General features: G+C 35.7%; 1 protein-coding gene across 6 annotated transcripts in view; it reads left to right on the top strand.

The window, feature by feature from the left end:
- The window catches only part of HSF2 (heat shock transcription factor 2), a 37,878-nt gene extending 27,522 nt beyond the window's left edge, over positions 1-10,356 (top strand). For 2 of the 6 annotated variants that reach the window (XM_040474518.1, XM_040474519.1), the window contains exons 11-13: positions 4,174-4,227; positions 7,257-7,341; positions 7,801-8,809. In XM_040474518.1, the coding sequence (XP_040330452.1) occupies positions 4,174-4,227; positions 7,257-7,341; positions 7,801-8,093 (432 nt within the window). In that variant the 3' untranslated portion in view covers positions 8,094-8,809. Of the gene's footprint in view, positions 1-4,173; positions 4,228-7,256; positions 7,342-7,800; positions 8,810-10,223 lie in introns of those variants that run through there. The other 4 variants (XM_040474521.1, XM_040474522.1, XM_040474523.1 and 1 more) reach the window with 4 other exon arrangements.
- The last annotated feature ends 665 nt before the right edge of the window (positions 10,357-11,021 follow it).

Genomic DNA, 11,021 nt, shown 5'->3' on the forward strand with positions numbered 1-11,021 from the left:
TCTCTCCATCAAGATATTTTTCAGTCTTGTCCTTTTAAGGGCTTCTCAGTAAGGCTAAAAGGAATTAATTCTTTCTTATTTTTCAGTCTTATTAATTCACCACCTTACTAACTTCTGCTTCTCATCAGGTTTTGTCAATATCCGTGATTTGATTATCCTTTCCGAATCATCAGTATATCACAGGATGGATTTCACTTTCTTTGAAAATTTCCTTCCCATACTGATCTGTTACCATCTTACATGAATTCAACATCCATGTTAATGACCTATTTTAATTTGTTAATAGTAATTTGACAGCCCTTTATTCAGTTTGTCTTTGTCCCCACTCTAATCCAAGGACCTTTTTAGAATGTCCCTTAGAGCATACGAAAATAAAATCTCATTATTCTGTCCCTCTACAAATACTTGCAATCTTCAATTAGATTATTGTTTTTTTTAAATTTTTTTTAGCATTTATTTATTTTTGAGAGACAGGGCATGAGCAGGGGAGGAGCAGAGAGAGAGGGAGACACAATCCAAAGTAGGCTTCAGGGTCTGAGCTGTCTGCACACAGCCAGACACAGGGCTCGAACTCACAAACCGTGAGATCATGACCTGAGCCAAAGTCAGATACTTAACCAACTGAGCCACCCAGGTGCCCCTACAATTAGATTATTTTAATTTAACCTTGGAACACTTATCACATTTGTCCTCAAGACCTCGTCTGGCCAACTGTTCCTATTCATAGAGGATAATCATCATGCCCTCGTCCTCTCATAAGCTGTGGAATCTCATCTTTTTTCTTCATGAAGGAAGTGCTTTCTTTCTCTTTAAAGCCTATTTGTATACCTGCCCTCTGCCTCTGTTTTTCTTTTTTTTTTTTTTTAATTTTTTTTTTTTTTCAACTTTTATTTATTTTTGGGACAGAGAGAGACAGAGCATGAACGGGGGAGAGGCAGAGAGAGAGGGAGACACAGAATCGGAAACAGGCTCCAGGCTCTGAGCCATCAGCCCAGAGCCTGACGCGGGGCTCGAACCCACGGACCGCGAGATCGTGACCTGGCTGAAGTCGGACGCTTAACCGACTGCGCCACCCAGGCACCCCTGCCTCTGTTTTTCTAGCTCTGCCCTTGATCTTTCCCATCTCTCTTCAGTAGGTTCAGATCTTCTGCGTCTTAAACATTTTGATGTGTTGCTGTGTTCATTTACCATTCTACTTCTCTAATTCTTTCACTACAGAGTTTTAGAAATGAATGGCTGGTGGTATTTGGTACTTCTTTTTTTTACTCTGTATTTCTTTTGAAACCCCGTATTGTCTTGCTTATTTACTCTAAGCCTGTGCTTCCTTGGTTTATCTGTAATGAGTGGCTATGTTTGTTTTTTTTTTTTAAATCAGGCCATTGGGGGAGTAGGTTTGTTTTGAATCAGATGGATTTGGGTTCCATTTAGCTTATGTCACTTAGTAGCTATGGTATTAACCTTGGGAAAGCTCACCTCTCTTGCCCAGTTTCCCCATCTGTTAAATGTGGCTAATGCCTAACACGAAGAACTCTTTTGGGGATTATAAATAATTAGTCACATTAACACTAGTGATTTTTGACAATGGAACTTTCTCTGTTGATTTTAGAGGCACTGGATTTTTTTTTTTTTCTCTTTGTCTTCCTAGCTATTCTCTGGTTACTCAAAGAGCTTTTCTTTTCCCTGTTGTTTTCTAGTGAGTATTCCCCAAGGTACCATTCTTTTATCTTTTTATTTGTTCTATGTCTCTTCTTTTTCTATCCTTTCTCTGTGAAGGGATTATGGCTTATGAGATTGCTCTCAAATTTATACCTCAAGTTCTTAATATTTTTTTTAAAGTAAACTGCTTGAATTCTAATTCCATGCCTTTGAAATCATCAGTTAAGATCTTGCCTTAGATTATTTGTGTTTAATACCAAACTTTTCTTTATTCTCCAAACTAGCTACACTTCTCAGCTTTCTTTTTTTTTTTTTTTTTTTTTTAATTTCTTAATGTTTATGTATGATTTTGAGAGAGAGAGACAGAGCATGAGCATGGAGGGGCACACAGCATGGAGAGAGGGAGACACAGAATCTGAAGCAGGCTCCAGGCTCTGAGCTGTCAGCACAGAGCGTGACGCCAGCTCGAACTCACGGACTGTGAGGTCATGACCTGAGCCAAAGTCGGATGCTTAACTGACTGAGCTACCCAGGTGCCCCCAGCTTTATTTTCTATGGTGGTATCAGACTTCTCTTTACTCATCCAGGAATGGTAATCACTGAGTCATCTTGGTTTCCTTACCTCTGTCTTATTGTTCACCGGGTCCTCAAGTATTTTCAAAAATAGCACTCAAAAATCATCCCTACTTTCTATTTCTACTGTTGCCTCTCTCATCCAAGACTTTTATTGTTTCCTTGTTGAATCTCATGCTGTATTATAAAAATCCACCCATAGGTTGCCTTGTTCTCTGAAGTGGCAGAGATGGTAAGGACATGAATAGATATGCTGAGGAACTCAGGTTCTCTGCAGAGTTCAGTTCTGAGTGGCCCAGTGTGGAGTGTCAGCAAGAGAGGCCTGGAATTAGGATTCAGCCAGCTGTGTCACCACTCCTCCTACATGATTTACTTTTTTCTGCTTCACACTGTGCATCTGCTGGGGATACATGAAGGTATCCCTGATTTAATGGATGAGTAGGGCAAAGGAGTGAGGAGCTTATACTCTCAGATGCCACTCTCAATAGGGACAAAATCTGTTCAATCTCAGAGGCAGTGACAAGCTGAACTTGGCAGAGATTTGCAGTTATTTACAGTTATCTACTCTTAAGGATCCGAGTCTCATCCTTTTCATGGATCAGTAGGTAGTAAGAAAGGGGAAAAGTTAACAAAAGGAAGAACTGGGGACATTTTTTAGGGCTATCATGAATGTGGAACTTAAGGAGAGAAATCACTTATAGAGAGGGTGGAGGAGGGATCTATCTGCAGTCTCTCTGCATTTCAGTTTATCCTTTGAACCGTTGGTGTGTTCATTCTCCAAAAATGCTTTAATCACTGTGTGTCATTTCTGAGGCCTTTTCCAAGGCTATTATTGCTGACAGAATGTGGTCTTGTCCACTGACTGGCCTTGTTCTACTTTTTGAACTTAATACATACAACTTACTGTTCAACTCAGAACTTCTGTGTTATTTGGACTGGTCATCTTTTCTATTTCTAGAACTTACCCACAGCCATTCCTTCTTCTCTATTATTGCTAATCTGTAACAGTTTATTCTTCCCTCCATTCTCTTCTTTCCAAATCCTAACTATTCTTCAGGGACTGATATGTGTTGGATAGCTTCATAAAGACTTTTTGTTTCATCTTGCATGTGTGTGTCTGCGCATGCGTGCGCTCACATGTGATTTTCTCCTTTCTCTTTTTAGTACTTTTGATCCCCAGTATCCATTACTATTATTATACTGAATTAAATCTGATCATATGTTGCTGTTTGATATTGTTCTTGTCTTTTAGATTGTAAGCTCCCAGAGAGCAGGAATAGTGTCTTCATTGTGTATTCTTCATGATGTCAGTTATTTCATAGATGCTCAATAAATCCTTGTGGAATGAATGACTTTGAAGCTTATGACTTAAAAGCTTTGTCTGTAAACTGGCTGGATTGAGGAGTGCAGTAAGCAGTGGTCTTAGCATTTATATCTTCTGTTACTAGGTGAGGTGAAAAGAACCGACAAGGAGGTATGCCATTTGGTCAGAGGGCTGCATTTGAGGCGTAATTTAGGAGGCACTGTCATAGAGCAGATTCTATAAATTTCTCACATAATTAGCTGGTAGCCAGTAAAGGCTTACTGTCTGGGCAAGGAACTCAGTCCTGGGTGCCAGTTAAAGCCAAAAGCATTTAGAAAGAAAATAATAAAGGAGATGGAGGAGAGGGAAAGTGGGGCAAACCACCATTTGTCTTTAAGTGATTTACTCCACTGTTTTATGGAGAAATTCTTAAAACATCTTGCATGGGCTAGCTTGCTCTGCTTTTGTATGTTTTTCCTTCTGCTTTCCTGCTTTTCTCTTTCATACTTGTTTTACTGTATGAAAACTTCTTAGTGCAGGAGCTACATCTCTTCACCCAACGTGGCTGTATAGAAATTTTGAACACACAGTTCTTTTTAAATATTTTTTAAACTTATCATCTTTCTTGTTTGGTCTTTCAGCTTTTCACTAGTTCTGTGCAGATGAATCCCACAGATTACATCAATAATACAAAAGTAAGTTTTAATTCATGTTGCTCAGGACCCTTAGCTGTAAGAATCTGAAAAGAAAAAATCCTAGTAAGTAGAGAGCAATATCACTCCCAGTTACAAAAAACTCATTTTATATTCTTACCCTAATATGTGTGAACAAGATAGTAAAATTTTAGATGAAAAAATAGCTTTTGGTTATGGGGTGAGTCATTGCCCAATTCTTTAGGCACTTGTGTGATAAACTACCAATATGAAGTCAGCCCTCAAGGTACTGGGAGATCAACTGAACTTGGCATGTTCAGGTGTATCACTGAAATAAATAATTAAAATATTTTTTTATGTTTTATGTGCTTCAGTTTACATTCTTATTCCTTCTATGAATAGCTTCTCAGCAATTTTTATTGAAAATTTACAAAAAAAAAATAAAAAAATAAAAAATAAATAAAAAAAAAAAAGAAAATTTACTGGTACTGATATTTTTAAATAAGTTCCTTCTTTTTATTAGCATGCAGTAAAAGCTCAGGGATTTGAACTAATTTGTACTAATTGTACGTAAGGAAAGTTAATGAAGTGTGGATTTTGGACTATTTTTTTTTTTAAGCAATGGTTTTTGTTATTAGACTTATAGGAACTCTAGTTGGGATTAGCAGATGTTACCTGAAATTCTTCAGAACTTGTTTTTAATGAGTAATAAGGACAATTTGAAGTTGTTAAGAGCAGATGATTAGAATCATTCTTTTACTTTGTTTATAGCTTATTGTCTTAAATAGGTATATGCTCTATTTATCTTGTTTTTTACCAAACTCTTCAGTCCCATTTTTTACTGAATACAAAGGCGTAAATCAGGTCCCCTGAAATTTATATAAATTCTAGATTAGCAGAATCAAAATTTAATTTGATTCTTGTTCCTTGTAATCTAAAAATGAACACATACCAAGTAAATGTAAGTGATTAGAGTCAGAGTAGAATTTAAAAATTTTTTTTTGTTTTATTTTATATTTGAAAGAGAGAGACAGAGCACAAGTGGGAGAGGGGCTGATAGAGGGAGACACAGAATCCGAAGCAGGCTCCAGGCTTCAAGCTGCCAGCACAGAGCCCGATGGTGGGGTTCAAACTCACGAACTGTGAAATCATGACCTGAGCCAAAGTCAGATGCTTAACCAACTGAGCCACCCAGGTGCCCCAGAGAGTAGAATTTTTCTGATTAGTGTCATGTGTGAGGATAGCCTGACCAGATTTGCTGTGTATTCAAATTATATATTATAGCCTGGGTAACTTAGAGTTGAAAGAATTTGTGAATTTTTGAACTAGAAAGTTGATTATACATTCAGTATTTGGATTTTTATCTGGGATTGGCATACTTTTGTAAAGGCCATTTGGTAAATATTTTGTTTTGCAGGTCATATGTTCTCTGTCACAACTACTCAATACTGTAATTATAGTGCAACAGCAGCATCAGACAATACAGAAAAGAATGAGTGTGGCTATGCTTCAGTAAATTTTTATTTACAAAAACAGGCAGCATGCTGATATGGCATGTGGACCACAATTTGCCTGGATTTATACTGTAAGGTTCTCTGGATCACCTCAACACTGGGTTTCAGTAAATATGATACTGTTAAATGTTAGATCTTAAGGGGGAATGAACCCATATTATGTATTCATTTAGTGAATGTGCTGCACTGTTTATTGATTGCTAGACATTGAGTCATTCTTTCTTCCTGGATTATCCTCTTTATTCCAAAAACAATAGCTTAAATACAGTTCTCAGATATAGCAGTTAAACAGCAAATTGCATACAGCTCTGTAGTACTATAGAAAAATTAGAGAATAACTTTTCATTATAGTTCTAAAATCTAATTATTGTTTTCAAATAATTGGCACATTCCCTTGCTCATGACAGGTATTTTATTGACATAGATTACACACTCTTTCCTAATAAATCAGGATACTTGTACTCCTCAGTAGAGCAATCTAAGTGGCCACTACTAATGAACAAGAATTTGCATAGGACTTGAAACCCATTTGTCATCCTGGTTCTCATGTTTTAGAGTAACAACAGCATCCTTGGAAACTACTTTTTAAAAAGTAAAAAACAAAGATGGTATTTTTGCATTACTGTTTATTTGTTGTGATTGCTAAATGAGAAATATTTTTATGTTCCTTTTTCGGAAGGTTTAGTTTTATTATATGTTGGGACCATTCTTATGTCTGAATCCTGGAAACTTGTACTGCTTCATTTTATGATGAATATCAGGAGAATTATAGGAATTAGTATGTTTTTTACACCATATGTACTGAACCAGCACGCAAGTGTCTGGGACTTACAGCTATTCAGGAAAAATTGTGAACCTCTGCACCTCAGTTTGAACATCGTGGAAAAGAACATTGAAGAACTAAACAACATTAAAGGTTTAATCCCCCTTTACAATCAGATGTGAGGAGAGAAGATAATGGTTGAAAGAAGCAATTTAAATAACAGAAAAGAACTGAAAGAGTCTCAAAAAGGAAATGAAGCCATTTCACCTCAACTTTGAGGCTTCCAATTATAGAGATCTATAGTTTTTAAGGATATCATCATGTCATCCTGAGCTACTTACTCTAAATATTGTTCAGTTATGCTAAATATTCTGTTTGTGAGTGAAATGAGTAATAACATTTTTAATCAAAACTGCTTAAGATGAGTTTGTTTAAAGAATTATCTCTTAATTAGTTTGAAACCAGCCATCTTTGATTCATTCCCTTGACATTCATTCCCTTTGATTCATTTTACCCTTGACAAATTCTGTCTGTTCTGTTGAAATGTCCCCTCTTTTCATACTTACTGTCATTCTAGTTCAGGTTCTTTGTTTCATCCATTTGATGACAGCAATAGTTTTTTTAACCAGTGTTGTTACCTGTTGAGATCTCTTTCTGTAGTTCCTCTTTTCTGGTGCTCCCTGTTCCCATATATTTCAGATAACGTATTCACATACTGTTCTTTATTTTATGCTATATTTTAGGACTACATAAAATATGAAACAAGTATTTTTATATGGTTTTTTCTCTTTTAGTCTGAGAATAAAGGATTAGAAACTACCAAGAACAATGTAGTTCAGCCAGTTTCAGAAGAGGGAAGAAAATCTAAACCCAAAACAGGTAGGTATAAATGTAGTATTAGTTTTTTCCAGATTTTTAAAATTAAAAGTCTTAACATAGAAACTAATAGGAAAGTTTATTTCTGAGTATGGAAAGTCTGGCCATACTTAACAGTTGAACACAGAATGTACTGTTCTCAATTCTGTGCATAATGTATCAAGGTTTCAGCAGATAGAGAAAATTAAATTGGTGAGGTAATAGTTCTTTAAGTCTTTTTTTTTTTTTAATTTAACTTTAGGACAACTGAAAGAATTCTCATATTGTAATTGTTGAATAAAAGACTTAACCTTTCTGACTAGTACATTTTTAAATTTACTGGCATAAAGTGTCAGATTTCTTGTTTGGATATATAAGGGTAGTTGATTGCATATATGCACATCTGTTTTTATTTTTTCCACCTTCAGCTTGAACTCTGTATAAGCTGGTGATAAAAGAGCATTTTTCTAATCTTTATTATAGATAAGCAGCTTATCCAGTACACTGCCTTTCCACTTCTTGCATTCCTCGATGGGAACCCTGCTTCTACTGTTGAACAGGGGAGTACAGCATCATCAGAAGTTATGTCCTCTGTAGATAAACCTATAGAAGTTGATGAGCTTCTGGATAGCAGCCTAGATCCAGAGCCAACCCAAAGTAAGCTTGTTCGCCTGGAGCCATTGACTGAAGCCGAAGCTAGTGAAGCCACACTGTTTTATTTATGTGAACTTGCTCCTGCACCTCTGGATAGTGATATGCCACTTTTAGATAGTTAAATCCCCAAGAAGTGGACTCTACATGTATATATTCATCAAAATGATGAACTATTTATTTTAAAGTATCATTTGGTACTTTTTTTTGTAAATTGCTTTGTTTTGTTTAATCAGATACTGTGGAATCAAAAGCACCTTTTGCTTTTCTCACACACTCTTGCAAAGCTTTCAGATGTTACTCAGCTACATAGGTACACAAGATTTAATGCACATTGTTGGTATATCTCTAAGTTGGATTCAAATGGCCATTTTTCTCCAGTTATAGTAAATTGGATTTCTTTTTTACATATATACCCATTAACCCCAGTTAAACTTTTTTGTTTGTTTTACTTGTTTGATGCTGTCTGTTTGCATTGAGTGTAAGTCACTAGAACTAATGGTAGAACTCTTAAAGCTTTGTCTGTTCCAGTTACTTTTACTAAATATTTTTCACTTGGCTTATTTTTAAAAACTGGGAACATAAAGTGCCTGTATCTTGTAAAACTTCATTTGTCTCTCTTGTTCAGAGAAGTTCATTCATGTTCAACAGGAAAGGCAAAGTATACTTGAGTGCTTGCTGTCAGATATGGCTCCAGCTTCATATACATAGAAAGAAGGGAATGGGATGGCATCAACCCGATCCATCTCGTTGGACTAGTTTTAAGTAAAAGTTTTCTGATTTGTTTGTGTTTTTTTTGAACCATACTATTTAGTAAAATAAATATAATGAATGTTGCGTACTAGTGTCTGTTATGTGTCTTCTTTAGAGGTGACACCCACATGTAGAAATTTTTCTTTTTTATAGGAAGTAGATAGACTTAAATTGTAAACTGTCTGTTGTCCATTATTGAGTCACACCAAGATCTTTGTGCCTCATCTCAAAAGATAGGCTATTTGCAACAAGGAAGGAATATAAGGTCTCTAAACTTAATGTGTTTTAAAGTTCTTTATTAAATTATACTGGCTTGCTTTCTATATTTCTAATAAAGAACTGAGAGAAGTATAGCTCTCATTGTCCCAAATGAGGTAAGAACATTATCACTGGGTGCCACCCAAAGAAAGGCCTATCATTTTTGCCCCTAGGGAAGACAAAACAGTTAAGTCACTTTCTCCCTTTAGAACTGTCGTTCAGGAGATTAATGCAAGACCAGGACACCTCTTTTATCAAGTTGAATTCCACCTTCAGGCAGAGGGCTGGAAATAGTGCAATTTATATCTGAATATTTGATAGGGCCATTTGATTAGGAATTAGAAATAATGACCTTCCTCTTGGCCATATTCTGTCGTATCTTGGAATTTCTCTTACTATGTTGTAAAAATTCAAAGGAAAACCTAGCACAGAGATAGGAAACCCTTCCTTAGCAGATCCTAAAATATTTGGCTCTGACAGTGGCATCTTTTGTCCCCAGAAATTTCTGCATAAGCTGTAGAGATCACTTTTGTAGAGGTCGTTAAGGTTGAGAACAAGAATTTAGAGACTGGGAAGGGATACAACTTTAGAGACTTTTCTTATTCCCTTACCTTCTTTAGTGTGGAATATGATGAAATTTCTTCTCTTTGGGGACATTTTGGAGCTCTAGAAGTATTCTAAAAATCTTGAAAAACTATTCTAGCACTTTTTAAGTTGAAATTAAAATTTTTCATCCTTAGTTGGAAGGAATTTAGGGTGCTGTTAATACTACCATTTAAAAATAGTCATTACTGTTTAAAAATGCAATTATGTGCTTTTTAAAATGTATCTAAAGGAATCTAAATACCGCAGTGATTTGATATCCATCATCATCTATTCTACTTCTCCCAAAGAATTTTATCCTATTTTTATCATCTGTGAGAGTCATACATTGAAGATACTGTCACACTTCTCTGTAACAAAATTTGAAATTGTTTCCTGTAACCTTAAGATTCTAAGCATTAAAGAAGTTTGTCTCCAGTTATAAATACACAGTTGATCAAAACTGTGTATAAATACATGTGGCAGAGACTGTTGAGTGCCATTTTCTCGATCATTCAGTTACATTATTTCCACCGTTGTATACAGGGTGGCTATGGAACTGAGTTCCATATAAATCAGAAGTCATGTAATAGAACTTCAGGTCTGGTCTGTGAAAACCTCCCCTGTGCAATCCTCCTTGCTCTTTTACCCCCCTCCACTAGCCTGATGCAGAGGAGTATGTGGCTTCTGAGTATACATTCAAGGAGGAAGAAATTTGGCTTCCAGAATCACTGCTTAGAAGAAAGCCACCTATCAATCTTGGACACCCATTGTAGACTCAGGTGAGTGGGGAACAAACTTTATGTTCTGCCTTTGGAACTTTTTTTTCTTTTTGGTTGATCTCTTCTTACTGTCCACTAATAAAACATCCATATTTTGGTGAACTGTTATTAAACATAAGTAAAGTTTTATCAGAAATATATTTTTATTTATTTCTGAGGGGGAGTTTTTCCCCATTTTTTTTTTTTTTTGTATCTGGGGGTGAATATTACTAATATTAAGAGCATAAGTTTTATTCCTTTTTGTTTTCATAGGTATAAAACTCTAAGAAACTTCATTTATAATACAAAAAAGTATGAGAATGGAAGAATTTTGTTGTAGCAGTGTCAATTCTCTGAATTCCTTCAGAATTACATACCAGAACTATTTTATTATGATTTATTAACTCTGGTAACTTTAGATGATCCTTCTATTTCAGTGAAAGCAAAAAAATAGAAACTACCTGAATTGTAAAAGGACCTTTTTTCCCAATGTCCTTCCTTCACACCAATACTTAAAAATTGTGTCTTTATTGGATATTCAAGAGATTTTATCCAAAGTGCCTTGGTAAGATTCAGAATGCATAAGAGGTACATATTTGTTAAATGTGGAGAGTAATCGCTAAGAGGGATGGGGGATGCCTTGATGTCCTTTTGCATCTTTTCACACAGATCCAAATTGAGGAAAGAGTAACGTGAAAA

This window comes from Herpailurus yagouaroundi, unplaced genomic scaffold (assembly GCF_014898765.1).
Source record: "Herpailurus yagouaroundi ecotype Mexico unplaced genomic scaffold, PumYag 139, whole genome shotgun sequence".
NCBI classification, from domain to species: domain Eukaryota; kingdom Metazoa; phylum Chordata; class Mammalia; order Carnivora; family Felidae; genus Herpailurus; species Herpailurus yagouaroundi.